The sequence below is a fragment of the Anopheles arabiensis genome, chromosome 3 (assembly GCF_016920715.1).
Source record: "Anopheles arabiensis isolate DONGOLA chromosome 3, AaraD3, whole genome shotgun sequence".
In the NCBI taxonomy this organism is placed as follows: Eukaryota; Metazoa; Arthropoda; class Insecta; order Diptera; family Culicidae; genus Anopheles; species Anopheles arabiensis.
Genome location: NC_053518.1, coordinates 86,487,921 through 86,503,750, shown reverse-complemented (window position 1 = coordinate 86,503,750; position 15,830 = coordinate 86,487,921). Strand labels below are relative to the sequence as shown.

General features: G+C 44.7%; 2 protein-coding genes across 5 annotated transcripts in view; both read left to right on the top strand.

Moving 5' to 3' along the window:
• Positions 1-15,830, top strand: part of LOC120902340 (ankyrin repeat and BTB/POZ domain-containing protein 2) — a 97,668-nt gene that overhangs the window by 45,352 nt on the left and 36,486 nt on the right. The gene's annotated exons all lie outside the window — the stretch shown is intronic.
• LOC120901222 lies at positions 5,856-7,117 on the top strand. The gene has a single exon (XM_040308926.1). It carries the CDS (start codon positions 5,894-5,896, stop codon positions 7,115-7,117), a length of 1,224 nt encoding a protein of 407 aa, XP_040164860.1. The 5' UTR covers positions 5,856-5,893.

Below are 15,830 nucleotides of genomic sequence, written 5' to 3'. Positions count from 1 at the left end.
ATTAAATGAGTGTTGAGCAGAGTTTTTAAAATGAAATCTTACCAACCCCTCATCCGACGTATTTATCGCACTACACTTAATCTTAAATCGTTATCTTCCTGCTTAAGACTACTGCGCGTGTGTCGCACATCAATTTGCGCTGTCGCTTTAGCCCGCACATCCACCTCATCCACGCAGGCTCGTAATCATATCTCGCGACAATAAAGCCTCTGCACACGCGCGCACAATAAAGAGATACCGATCGTTTTGAAATGCTTCATCGGTGACATTTCTTCTGCAGTGCAAGGGTAGCCCAGCTGCAGCTATTTAAACTGTCTCGCCACACAGTTAAACGCCAACTTCAGTGAAGAAGGCAATGGACATGGTTTTGCTGCCCAGTTTCCGTTCTTCTAAAACGCCTCGACAAGCGTAATAGTTTGCATCAGCATCATCATCATCATCATCACTTTCCCGTGGATGTTGTACGTTGGAGGGATTGTTCTGCCCTCCCGTGTGCTATATTGCGGCCAATTGACTTTGTCCAACAATTTTGCAGTATCTGCAGTAACGCGGTGCAGCAGAGCGCTTCAATTTAATAACTTCCTCTCGGGCTGTTGTGTCCCCCCGCATCTTGTTGCAGCCTGCGGTGCCATTCACGGTGCCCTTCGACGGCTGCGAGGGCATCCCAGTTGGCGGCAGATCATTGCATGCAGACAACGGAAATGTCGTGAAGTCAAAATGTCAAAATCGTTATGGTTCAGTCAAGCGAAAGGATCGCGAAAAAGAAAGGCGAGCGTTGTGGTCGGGTTGTGAAGCAAATTATGAAGCTTAGATGATCGTTAATGTTGTAGGTTGTTATTAAATACTATTGTTATAGATGAGCCAATATTGCTTGAAATTTAAGCCTCACTCCAAGGATTGGTCTGCCAGAGTATTAATTACTTATTTCAAAACACTCCAGTATTTATTGGAGTTGAAGGAATTACTCAGAGCCGAATGGAATTCCATGCGCAAAAAGGATACGCTTCATCCGGAATGTCTGTTGCATACTGCAATTGACCTCTACTTAGTAGGCATTACTCTCAACACGTTCGACAGCGACCTATTCTATTTTCACCACCAATCCCTTGCTCGTTGCTCCTGCCGCGCTCGCACGGGCCAGCAACCAGAGTCCGTATCACAGCCGACGAAATCTGTCGCAACGAGTTCCGCTAAGCAGGGCAAGGTAATAAATAAACGGACCGATAAATTTATGGCTTTTCAATTGAACATGAAAGGCGATCCTATAATTTGAGCCTCGGCCTAGGCTCCCCCCAACAGTCCCGGGTGTGTAGGGACCGCGACTTGCACAAAGTGAACCTGATGCAATATTGCCGCCGCTCAGGCAATTTCAAAACGGCACGTTCCTCGCACGGGAATAGGCTATTGAGTTTCTCACTAAATGTGTGTGTGTGTGCTCAAGTCCCTGAGCCGACACGATAGAGGGTGGAATCATTCTGAAGGCCCGCAAGTCCACGAACGCGCCGAGTCTTTGCGCCGAGGAAATAGGAAAAGAGGCTGTATAATGCGAAATTCTGCACACAGTATGGACGGTAAGTCCAGTAAGTGAGCGACTGCGCAAAAGGTTCGCAATCGCTAGAGAGGCCGGCGAGAGACACACACACACACGGGACACACGGTGGGAGTTTTTAATCGAAATCTAATCGCAATCGCCACCACAAAATTGCAGCAAATTAATGGACCGTTCTGGTGCGCGTGCGCACAAACCTAAACGCCGGTTTCCCAGTTTTCCGGGCACGCAAACTCCCCACGGTCGATATTGAGCTTTGGGGAGCCTACCTAAGCCTCATTAAGCCGTTTGCTTTCAGGAGGGAATGTGTAATTAATATTGGTACACTCATTTGATACTAATTTTAAACGATTCAGGAACGTTATTTCATTGCTTTCTACACTGAAAGCTCATTTTAGCCTGTCCTCCTTACCTGTTGGCATCTTGTTAGAATCTTCCCCGTCCAGCGCAGCGTCCTCACTAATGGATGTGCGATAGAAGTTGGGAGATAAATTACGCGATGTAAATTGATTTATTGTCGGGAATGTCACGCTGCTAAACCTAATCCCTTCGCGCAGCGTAGGGTTTCGTTGTCTTCGCAGCCATGTCGTCGACTGCAGCGTGTTCTGCGTTGGTCGGTCGCGCGAAATCCTGACCGCTGGACGTGCTTTGGGCCTCGGGGGCCCAGGACGACGTGCTGACGTGCTGTACTCAGCGTGCGTTAGGTTCAAGCGGATTATAGCGGCCTGCCAGCCAGCCACTTCGCCTAGCAGGGAGATCGTGCACTGCAAGCGTCAAAAACACTTTAGACAAATCATAGCTTTGCGTGTTGTTATCCTCTTTTTTTGCAAAAAAGGGGTAAAAAATGACAACAACGACAAAATCTTGTCTTGGACACATGTTAACGACGCGACTCGCTACGGTGTCTATTTTTCCCTGTTTCCGTTGTCGTCCAATTATCCAGCGCGCAGGATTCGTGCAAGACATTTCTACGCCAAACGGTTCGCGCTGGTTTGGCATTAAAAAGTGGCAACCCCACGGTGGAGCACCCTGCCTTCTTCGCGCAGCAAAACATGATTTACATCTGATCTGACTTAACGAGAGCATGTCCGGCGGACGGGGTGGGGTTTTGTGGGGATTGCTTTTTCTCCTTTTTTGGGCGATGTGATGCGAAATTTACATTTTCAACCCGGGTTTCTACCACGGAACGCACCTCGGTCTCATCGTAGCGCCGAGAGTGACCACTGTCCCGGCCCACGGATGGACCGTTCGGCCCCATGTGGGTGCATGGGTGGTTTCCATAAATTTCCTACATCGCGCGCGCGTTTGTACCAATCGCCTCCACCGGCTGAGAATGGCTGTAAGGGGGAAGATTAGACATCTTCCTGCCCCAAGACGACATCTGCTTGGAGTTTCACTTTCTCCTTGTGCCCCATCGCTTGTCTGGGTGTTTCCATGTCCACTCCTCGTACGGTTGACCCTTTTACGAGTGCAAACTTCCTCGATCCTTTATCAATCCGGACTCGTTCGCGGTCGACCTTCATTACCATAACTTTCCGGTTGTGTTCGGAAGGGGGCTTCAACGGCTCAAACTTTCACCCGTCCCAAAAATATTGGTAAAAAAGGGCTCCTACAACGCGCCATCGATGGAAGAGACGGGAAACAAATCGATGTCGTTTTCAACGCTTTTCCAGCGACAACCTACCAAGACCTTCCCAAATACGACACAAATTCCGCACGCAGCCCTGTGTGGGATCGTCCACTTTGTGTGTGTGTGATTCGGTCGCTTAATTCGTCTGTTTTTACGGTTCACTGACGTTCGTGCTGTGGGCGAGTTGTGCGAGGGCATGTTCCCACTAGTACAAGAAACACACGGTAAGGCTTCTCTCTCGGACGTGGTAGACACATTCTAAGCTCTGTCCAAAAAAAAACCTCATTCTGAGCTGTTGCCATCGAAGAGGATGTTTGGGTAATGGCTGGAACGAATTCCGCACCCTGGAACAGGAACGCGACAAATTTGATCACGTTACGCTTGTTACACTTCGTTATTTTTCCTGCCCCCGTCAGCGTGATTTGCTCTTTGTTTTCCGCACAACGAGAATGGAACGATTTCCGTTCTGACACAAATTCAATTCCGGCACGGATACGCAACTACTTGAAAGGGGGTGTGAAGGTGCTTGATGAGGGTTCGTTCTTGTGTACTCGTTAGTAGTGGTTTAAGAATAAATGGTTTTTGTAGTTTATGCCAGTAAGTAATTTTAATTTTAGTTATTTCAACGATGTTTCAACTTATAGAGATTCCCATAGTGATTAAGCGTTCTTCCTTAATGAAGCAATATTTAAATTTGAAATAAACTAACCTCTTTCACGACTGGCCTCGTGGTACATTCGTCAACTCGTACGACTGATGACATATTGCTCCTTATGAGTTCAAGCCCCGAATCGACCGTGCCTCCATATGTAAGACAATCTTCTTATCCTACTATGAGTAATAAATAGTAGTAGTGGTACATCCAAACAATTGACCCGGTTGTGTTGTGCCAAAGAAGAAGAAGAAGAAGAAGAAGAAGAAGAAGAAGAAGAAGAAGAAGAGAGCCTCTCTTACTTCTACGTTGAGGTCAATATTTGAAGCCATTTTCGTTCCTTGCAACATTTAAAAAAAAACACGCTTTATGACACTGTGACGTTTGGCATTGCCATTTCACATCCGTGTGACAGCTGTCATAAAACACAAATTCCAATCCCGAATCCGATTTTCGTTTTGTGTTTGTAAACAGTTCCCCCCCCCCCCCAAAAAATAAAATAAAATAAAACAACAATTTCAGTAACAGCAGTTCGATTAGCCACTGTCCATAAATTCCGTCCCCGTGAGAAAAGGAAAGGTCGCAGAATGGAGTTTCCGTTTTCGTCACCTTAACCACACCACCACTCACCACTCACCGGTGGGTTTACTTCCTACGGTACATTATTTGGCAAATGTGTCATGTGTAAAAAGGCAGACGCAACACGCCTACATAAATTCCGACGCAATCAGCCAGCAATCCCTCCGCAGCGTTCGCGCGAGCGCGCACGCAACATTCCTTTAACAATTTTCCCCTACCGCGCGCGTCCCCGCTGACCGCGCGTCGCACGACTTTCTCCCAGCCCGTGCCGGCCTAAGAGTGCACGGACAGCAATAAAGATTCATATTTTATTGCACCATCTGGGACGGCGTAGCTTCCTTCGCTTTCTGCCTCCGATGCGGCCTGAAGCCAAGCGCAACCGGGATGCATCGGATTTATCAAAGGCATTATTGGAAGCTCGGTAAGGTACGGCAGAAAAGAAATTCCAACCATATTTATCATACTTCACCGCCGCCCATAAACCCGCACGGTCCAGTACGGGCAGCACTGAGGCAGCAAAAAGCAGCATGGAAAAAAATGAAGCCATACAAAAGAATGCTCTCGGAGGGAATGGGGGGGGACACAAAAAAATGCATCGGAATGACAACGACTTCACACCGCACGTGTGTCCATATTCATCAACATATATTTTATCCGCCCCATTCACGCACTCATAAAGTCGTCAGTCGTGTTCATATGTGTGGGGGGAGCTGGGGTAGCCGGAATGCATCCCGCGCGCTCGAATTCGCAGCGGAATTAATCTTTATCAAGCGAAATGTCACCCGAAAGGGCATAACATCCCGCTTTTAAAAGGGGTGCTGCACTGTAACATGAGTTAATAATTTAGATGACTATCAAAATTCATGCCAGCATAGACGTGGTGGTTGGGACGATTATTAGCATCAATTAAAACAGACAGACCATCAGCACGCATGAGAGCGCGCCGGCTGGTCGTTTGCGGAGGATGGAACGTTTCAAAACCCGAACCAATGGGCGCTGGGCGATGCCGGGACGCCGTTAATTATAATAATTACGTCCGGAAACCGTTCGGGAACCATATGGTTTGGGCAGCATCACAGCCCGCTCTGTCAGCTAATAACTAAACGGTTTAGAATCCGTTCGATCGTTTACACTTGCCCCTGATGTTACAACATCAGGAAAACAGGAAGGAAGAGTTTCATTTCGAAATAAACTTTCCCACCGCATCACCTCGCAGGCGACGTCTGGCCGCGTGATATGCGATCCTGGTTAACGATATTATTGGAATTATAGTAAGCCGTATTTGGGTTATGAGTAATTTAATCATAGTAACCTATGAATTTGTGTAGTTATAAGTTTTGGTATGAAATACAATTCATTCTGTTTCTAACCGTACACCAAGCTGGTTGACTTCACTACTTCCAATAGGTTATGGGCCCAGAACCCAGAAGCGTACAGTGATTGAAGCAGAATCTTTTCGCCGTTATTCCGAAGAAGTTTTAAGATGAACCCGAACTCCACCGGATCCTCAAGCGCTGCAGGTAGTAGCATTTCAACATCAAGTCTTCCTGGCATAGAACGACTCATCGGGAGAGAAAATTGGGAAACATGGAAGTTTGCCGTGCAAACGTTCCTGGAACTTGAAGATCTCTGGTGTGCAGTAAAGCCGAAGAAAAACGACGATGGAAGCTACGAATCCGTCGATACAGCAAAGGATCGAAAGGCACGAGCGAAAATCATCTTACTTCTTGAACCAGTGAACTACGTTCACGTGAAGGAAGCGACAACAGCGAAAGAAGTTTGGTCCAAACTAGAAAAGGCTTTCGATGACTCTGGCCTCACAAGACGAGTCGGATTGTTGCATAAATTAATCAAGACAGATCTAGAATCATGCGATTCTATGTCGGATTATGTTAATCGTATTGTATCAACGGCGCATCAACTGAATGGAATTGGTTTCCCGATTTCAGAGGAGTGGGTCGGAAATCTATTACTGGCTGGATTAACAGAACAGTATCGCCCAATGATCATGGCCCTTGAAAACTCCGGTATTGTCATCACTGGGGACATCATTAAAACGAAACTTCTACAAGAGGTTCCTCCCACATCAGTTGAACCTGCGTTTGCGGCAAGGACGAAGCACGTTAATGCTGGTAAGCAAACTAAAAAATCGAATACAGCTAAGGGACCGAAATGTCGAAAATGTTCGAAATTTGGCCATATAGCGAAGGATTGCTACAGCACGAAGGGAAACGATTCGTTCTGTGTAGTGCTTTCTACGTGTGGATCGAAGGAATACGGAAAATGGTATTTCGATTCCGGAGCAAGTGTCCACATGACGAACAATAGCGATTTTTTGATGCATGCGAAAACATCTGGTGGAACTGTGGTAGCAGCCAACGGGGAGAACATGCAAATCACCGCGAAGGGATCCTGCGTTTTGAAGCCTTCGTGCCAAAAAGGTGAAATTCCCGTTGATGACGTGCAGCTAATCCCGAATCTATCCGTGAACCTTTTATCGGTAAATCAAATTGTGAAAAAAGGCTACTCCGTTACGTTCACCAATGAAGGATGCGAAGTGGTTAACCGAAACGGCGATATCATTGCTACTGGTAGCCATGACAACGATCTGTTCAAGCTTGACGAACGTAAAGAAGGTGAAAACCGCGTTGACAGTTTCTTCAACAGGGAGCTTGGAACTATGGCATCAAAGGATGGGCCATCTTAACATCAACGGTGTCCGAAGCCTTGCAAATGGAATAGTGACTGGCGTCAATATTGTTGGAGATACCATGGCCGATTGCAAAGAATGTCCAATGGGCAAACATAGCCGTCATCCTTTTAGCAAGATAGGATCGCGGGCGGCTGAAATACTCGAATTGGTTCATTCTGACATTTGCGGGCCGATGGAAGTCAAATCTCTAGGAGGAAGCCGATATTATATTGTATTTGTGGATGACAAATCACGCCGGATGTGGACATATTTCTTGAAATCCAAGTCGGAAGCTGAGGTAAACAAAATTTTCCAGGATTTTCACAAGATGGTAGAACGGCAATCTGGACGAAAATTGAAGGTACTCAGAACAGACAATGGAAAAGAATATGTCAACACAGGGTTCACAAACTACTTAAAGAAGCACGGCATTGTTCATCAAACATCCAACGCATACACTCCGGAACAGAATGGCATGGCCGAACGAGCGAATAGGTCGATTGTGGAGCGTGCAAGGTGCATGTTACACATGGCGAAACTTTCTAAAAGTTTTTGGGCGGAAGCTGTGGCTGCTGCTGTGTACCTTCTGAATCGTTCTCCAACCAAAGGCCATAATGTTACTCCGCAGGAAGCGTGGTCTGGTAAGAAACCTAACTTGTCCCATATTCGGATCTTTGGTACTAGAGCGATGAAATTTATTCCGAAGCAATATCGCAAGAAGTGGGACGCTAAATCAGAAGAGTGCATTCTGACCGGTTTCGATGAGTTTACCAAAGGGTATAGATTGTACAACATCAGATCGAAGAAAGTAACAGTCAGTCGTGAAGTAAATTTCATTAATGAAGGTGTTGCTGTTCCTATCCAAGAAAAATCAAGCAGAAGGCATATGATTCTCCTTGAACATGAAGAGACAGTTTCTCTTTCACCGAACGCTACATCACAAATGGAGGCAGTTTTGAGTGAAAATGAGGACGAGGACAGCGACAGCGAATACTTCACGGACGCGAACAATGAAACTTCTGAAGATACCGATGGAACTACTAACGAATTTGACGAAACAGTGGTCGATAATGATGCAGCTGTGAACAGCGAACCTCTCGTTATACCAACTCAATCGCAAATCCTGAGGCGAAGCAGTCGGACGCGTAAAGTCCCAGAGAGGTATAATGATTCTATAATCCCACATGGCTCTGGTCTTTTCAGCAATGTTACCAGTTCAAAGATCATGAGCAACAATTCAAGCGAGGATCCAATCACACACCAGGATGCAATGTCGCGTAGCGATTCAGAACGTTGGAAAGTAGCGATGCAAGAAGAATATCAAGCGTTGATTGACAACAGCACATGGAGATTGACAACTCTTCCAGAAGGTAGGAAAGCAATCAAATGTAAATGGGTGTTTAAAACAAAACACGATGCGGCTGGAAAAGTCAACCGCTACAAGGCGCGCTTGGTGATAAAGGGATATTCTCAGCGAAAGGGGGTAGATTATAACGAAACATATTCACCCGTAGTTCGTCATAGTTCCCTGAGATATTTATTTGCACTAGCGGCCAGAAATAATCTCTTGGTGGATCAGATGGATGCGATAACTGCTTTTCTACAAGGAGATTTGGAAGAGGAGATATACATGGAGCAACCACCGTGTTTTGAGCAGCCTGGCAAGCAAAACATGGTATGTCGATTGAACAAAGCGTTGTACGGACTAAAACAATCAAGTCGTGTCTGGAATACGAAGCTAGATGCAGCACTGAAACAACTGGGTTTGGAACAATCGAAGTATGATCCATGTTTATATTTCTATAATGGCAATGGAAATATGCTGTTTGTAGCCATTTATGTGGACGATTTAATGATTTTTAGTAATAATGAAGAAATGAAGAATCAGCTGAAGACGAAATTGAGCAGCATGTTCCGGATGAAGGATTTGGGACCAGCTAAACATTGTTTAGGGATTCGTGTGAATTATTTAAATGACGGAATTGCACTTGACCAGGAAGCCTATATAGAAACTATCCTATCCCGGTTCAAAATGCAAGACTGCAAAGCTGTTGCTACTCCTATGAACTCTTCCATAAAGCTAACTAAGGAAATGTCGCCACAGACAGAAGAAGAAAAGGAAGAGATGTCAGCGGTGCCTTTTCAAGAGGCTGTAGGTTGCCTGATGTACCTAGCTCAATGCACCAGACCAGATATCCTGTTTGCAGTTAATCAGCTGAGCCGATACAACAATAATCCTGGATCGCGTCACTGGCAAGCTGTAAAACATCTTATGCGATATCTAAGAGGAACGGCATCGATGAAACTCAAATATTACAGAAAAGGTAACGAACAAATAACTGGATATTCAGATGCTGATTGGGCCGCTGATACAGAAGATAGGAAATCCACCAGTGGATATATTTTCTTGATGCAAGGAGGAGCGGTGTCATGGTGTTGCAAACGACAACCAACTGTTGCATTATCAACCTGCGAGGCGGAATACATGGCATTGTCAGCAGCGGTACAAGAAGCATCGTGGTGGAAAGGATTGTTAGAACAATTTGGTAAGAAGCAATCGATTCAGATATTTTGTGATAATCAGAGCACTATCTGTATTGCAAAAAATGGAGGATATACACCACGAACGAAGCATATCGATATAAGACATCATTACATCAGGGATGCTTTGGATCGAAATGTTGTGAATCTCCATTACATTAACACTGAAGAACAAGTTGCAGATGGTCTTACAAAAGCATTACAACGAATCAAACAAGAACGTAATCGACGATCTATGGGAATTACACAACAATCGGCTTAAGGAGGAGTATTGGAATTATAGTAAGCCGTATTTGGGTTATGAGTAATTTAATCATAGTAACCTATGAATTTGTGTAGTTATAAGTTTTGGTATGAAATACAATTCATTCTGTTTCTAACCGTACACCAAGCTGGTTGACTTCACTACTTCCAATAGATATCGAAAGCACACGCAACGCATCGACAAAGCAGGCCGCATTATTATAGAAACATAAGCTATCAATCCCTTTCGAAGCACTCCCTGAGATTCTTCGACTAGCAACTCCAACCTAACGGCAGTCCAGTGCGGAAGCAGTGTGTTTTTATGTGCGGAAAATGTTACCTTTTTTGTTCATCCCGAAGGCGGAAGAGAACGAACGGACCCCCCCCACACACAAACACCAGTTCACATCATTCTTTTCATTTCATGTGTGTGTTTTTGTTTTTTTATGAATGCCCTAATGCTCCATTATCACGGCATATCTGCACATAACATTTGGAGCTGGGGAGGTGGTTCAATAATTGTTTTGCACCCCAGGAAGGAAGGAAGTTTTGCACCATTTTTTGTTGTTGTTCATACACGCTTACGATTAAGGGGCAATCATGTTTATGATTCGGTTATGTTTACGCCTTTTGCTCGGTTTTGTTATGGAGTGCGATCGTTCTTTCCTTTTCTTTATTGTTTCGTTGAATTCACTGGTTTTGTTGATGCACAATTCATTGTTACCAGTTTTGCAAAGCATTTCCTTTTTTAATTTATTTTCCTTGTTGAATGCATTCGTGCTTTCTGTTGATTTTATTTTAGTTGTTTTTTTTTATTTCGGTTGAGTTTTTGATTTTGATGTTTTTTATCATTTGATTTAGACAATTTTTATGATTTTTAGCGTTCTTTTGTATGTCAAGCTTTTTCGAAGTTTTACTGTGACATTATTGTTAAAAAAGACATTTTATATTGAATGATTTAATTCTATTTGAGTTTATTGAACAGAAGTATTTTTAACACATAATTTAATTTAATTCACATTGGAGAACTTAAAGTGCAAATTTAAGAAATCTTACGTTGACGCTTGTTAAATGTCTGGCCATGAACTCATGTTTAGTTTAATAAAATTACAAAAAAATAGAAAACCACAATAACTGACTTTATGTGATACATATAAAAATCATAGTATTTTGTAACTTTTAAAAAGACAACTAAAATTTGATCTTTGAATCATAGATTCAATGTCAAAAAACTAATAATTTCAATTTTTGTATAACTTCAGGCGCTACGGGAACACTATCAAGGGCCACTGCAGAGCTAAGACCTTTCCCTCATAATTTATCACATCTAATCGAGCTTTTCAAACATCAACAAAATACTTTTTCCTGTAAAAACATATTTTTTTTAATTAAACAATTACAATTCCATCTTTACTACAATTTAAATCGACAGCAATCGAACGCCACACATCACGAATAAAAGATTAGTTGACCGGCCCTTTTACGGAAGCAAACCCGACCCGAACTCGAACTTCCTTCTCCGAGCTGATCGGAGCCCTTTCCCAGCCCCGGGTTGACGGTTTCCGATCGGGCCCTGTCCCATTAGTTCTTCAATTTCACCCTTCTTCCGTCGGTGCGGGAAAAGCCGCCCTTCATTAGAACGCACCCTAATATGGCACAAGCCCCAAGAACTACTTAATGACTATTTGGTGTTATTTCAATCGTGACCGGGCGCAACGTCACTAGCCCACTCTCCCGCCCTGAACTCAATGGTGCGAGAGCCCATGCACAACTCCCCACAACTGTTCTATAAATGGGAACGATGCTTGCGATGCGTTCCTTGGCCGACAGACAAGGTGGTACGATAAATTTTCCGATAACAGGTTTTTGCGGAAAGGAAGGGAGCGTGTGGACCGAGAGTGAGGCAGTTGTTTAAGCTTCCCTAATGAACCCACTTGATCATCGGCGAACCTAGTTTCGATCGAATGATGGGATGGATAGGAGAAACAAAACAAAAGCGGGCCAAAAATTCCCTCCTGGGGGCAGGCAACCCCAAGGGAGCGAGACACCCAATAAAAAGCACCACTAACAAGAGTCGTCTTACGCACCCGCGGATAGAATTTCCATTTCCTTCTTATCTAGCCTGCCGAGCTGGAACGCTATCACTCGTCCGGGAGCCCCAGCCCCAGCGTTCTGCCCCCATTGCTTGGCACGCATTTAAATATGAATAGCGCCAATACCGCGGGAGATACCGATCGGCATAAAACTGTATCGTCGCGACACACGCGTATGGCGGCGGCCTGCACAAATCGTCGCACTTAAAAAAACGCCATAAAATTCACCGTTCACAAGAAATGGTGCTGCCCGATGCTTCCGTCGGTCGGTAATTCTCACCCCTCAGCCGGTCCGAAAAAAAACCTGTTCGAGGCGCGATGCTAATGGGTATTGAAATTCGACCGAGCCTGGATTACTAATCGCTCGATGGCGGAGAAATTCTTCCCAACCGATACGGAAAGCCAGTGCGACAAAATGCAAAATGCTTCAAGTCAGTCAACGAAGTTCAAGTCAGGTAACGTACACTACTGTGATGATCAGCGGTGAATGTCAAACAGTTAGTGGATCATTTTTGGTGACATTTTTTGTAGCACTCCACTCTTGATCACTCACTTGATCATGACATTTTCTTTCTATGATTTCTATGGCAAGTATTCCCAAGCAACAAAATTGACCTTGATTTTTGTTTTGATGGAATGTTGGGTAGAACAATTAAACATTTCAGCGGAAAAGCATGCACATTTTGTTGCTTTGGACTACTCGCACGCACCATATATCTTCCATGACTATCGTGATGATCACCGACATAAAATGTCACGACCAAGTGACTGTCCAAGAGATGGTTGGACAAAATGTCAACAAGTGCGTGATGGTCACACCAACTGCGAGAGTCTCACCTCTGATTATCACAGTAGAACTCGAGACGCTGACGTGATTTTGTTTCAGTCAGGATTTTTTACGAATGCAGTGACATTTTGCAGAACTGATCACATTAAAAAAAATCATGACAAAGTGACTGACCAAGCGTTGGTTGCTAAAATGTCACTAAGCATGTATTGATCACACCAAATTTTTGAGCATCATCGCTGATTATCACATTTGAGTACGTGACGCTGACATGGATGTTGTTTCGGTTGTATATATTTATGACATTGACAGTGACATTTTGAGCACTGAAACAGATACGCCGTCATTGCGGTGATTTGCGCCTGTAAGGTAGGCTTTTGCCTTACACCTTCCAAGGGGAGGAACTGTCTATGGTTGTGAATTTGATTTTTTATTTATTTCTGTTATAATGTTTGCAATTTAGGAGTAAAGTTTTTCCCATCCTTATTTCCGTTCTTCAGCTTGCATTTCATTCAAAATTATCTGAAACAAGGGAGCAATCACATAAATTAGTACCAATTTGTGTCCGAGCACCAGCGATGCCCAACAGCAGAAGCCTTATTTTTATTTTTTATTCCCATCACTTTCGTTGTCTATAAATTGCTTTGCGTTTTTTTCCCTCTCAACACAAAATAATAAAAAAAAAGCTGAAATGGAGCAACAACTTCCCCTTTTATGCTTTATGCCACAGAGCTTAAGAAAATAAAAGAACCCTTTCAACCCCTTCGCGATGAAAACAGCTCAACTCGTTTGCTGCTTCGTAGCAGCACCAAGCAGCAGCAGCATCATCGTTCGTCGAACAAAATACGACCACATCCCTTTGGGGTATTTTAACCGTGCAGCAGTATCTGCGTGGAACAATTGCGCGTGAATCAAAACGAAGGTGTGTCACGCAATCGATCAAACGTTAATGATCCTCGCTGCCCGTTCTGTGCCCGTACGGTTTGTGCATTCCACTGACGTGCTTCGCCTGGAAGCCATCAAACACATCAAACCCCGTCGCTGACCCGTCGACGACAGTGAGCGCCCGTACGCAACGGGCCAGACAGGCTGGCGGAAGAATACTTATGCTCGCATAAATTATGCTCCCAAGCGAGCCGAGTGCACCGTCAGAACGTTTCGAAACGGGCCAGGGGGGTGATGCAGATGCAATAAGGGCTTCCCAATTTACCTTACGCTGGCTGGCTGACTGGCTGCCTGATTGCCTTTCCACGATGATGCGCGCCCCCAAAAGCAGACAACATAATTTTGTCAAAAAATGCTTTCTCCTTGTGCGCTCATCATCGCAGTTGCTTGTCGACCACAAACTCGATCGCTGAGAGCTGGAGCTGGTCCTGGAACTTGTTTTGAAACGCGCTGCTTCCCCGCTCGCTGGGCTTGTTTTTTTTTTTTTGGCAAGAGAATTTTCACGCTGCAGGACGCGCGCATTAGAATCCTGTACGACCGAGTTCCGTTTATGGAGATTTTCATCTCGCCAGCAAACGGTTCAACACAACAACATTAGGATGTTGCCGAATCGTGGTGTTTTTCGGCAAGGGACCGGTTTGTTCCTCATCACCACCTTTGCTTTCTCGCCCCAAACGCGCTTTCAGCGCGATCGGAATGATTACTTCGGTCCTCATGGCTTGCAAGGGGTGAATATTGTCCGAACTTTACATTCTTTGCCCGTTCACCGTTTCGTTCGCCCCAAAATGACCTTTGGGGCGATATATCCTTCCGCACTGTGGTGCAGTGCGGTCGTAATTGCCGCTGCTGCTGCTGCTGCTGCACAAGGTAGCAAGACACTTCTTCACCCTTCACACGGAGCAACTCGGTGCACTCGGCCGTTTTGGATAGGGAGCGTCCACTATCTAAGAGCGTAATCGAACTGATTCACCGGCAGCAGCAACAGGGCGCGTACAGCAAACCGGCCCCGGTTCACTCCACCCCTCCGGGTAGATGTACCCCGTTTGATAATCACCACGTATCTGTTGCCTGCATAATAAAATTAAACGCTGCCAGCGCATTCTGTCAAAGCACCCGGGTGTGCGCCGGGGCGAACAGAGCCGTCGGACCCGGCCAGCTGCCGTCGGGTGTCCTTCACCTTTCAACGGGAAGAATAGGGTGGGGGATACCGTGGTACGAACGCAATCGAACCTGCGTCTCAGCTCAGACAGCGAATGCAAAGGAAGTAAAGATGACTTTTCTCGATCGATCCCGAGCCCCAAACCCAGGGGCACACGCGTGTGTGTGTACGTTGAACTGTTGAACACTTCGCCCGAGGCCAGACGGTTATCGTGATTTTGAAACTCGATCATAAACAAAAAGTTCCTCCAGAAATCCAGACGGCAGACGGGTCACTGGAGAAGATGAGGCGGCAAGATTACGGTTGAGCTTTAGAAGAAGATTATAAGACAGTTTTCAAGTTACCCAGTTCTTAGGCGATACCATGATAATCGTTCTACAATCAAATTGTTTTACATAGCGTATCAGGCAACTTTCGAGCAAAGATAATAAATAAAATAAAGATGAAGACGAATGTGAAATCAACATTAAAAAGATCAAAATTTTGAAAAATTAACCATAATAGGAGGAAAACCTCTATGCGCTTATAGGAACAAGAAGCCACCACGCTGCAGTACGATCCAAGAAATTCCATCGGCTTAAGCAAGCTCACATTGCTGTTGTAGAGCTCCGTCGAAAAAGCTCAGTAGCGTTAGAAAAACAACGAAACTCTAACTTTGACGAAGCCTTTCGCCGTAGACTTTGCGCTTTCTTCGTTGGGTTTTTTGAATGTTCAACGGAAACTAGACCAGGCAGTTTAGGGGTTCGTTTTGGTTCGGGGTTCGGGTTTTACCTACCATTGATGTTATGACCAATACTCAAAATGAATATTTCGGTTGTTGAATATGATTGGAATACCGTTCAAGTTGATGAATTTTATAAATTTCTATGATGAAGAATATCACTTTAATTCTTGTTGTATAAAGGTTTTCACATTGGTTTTCTATCCGGAAACCAAACAAAACATTACTGTACAAATCCT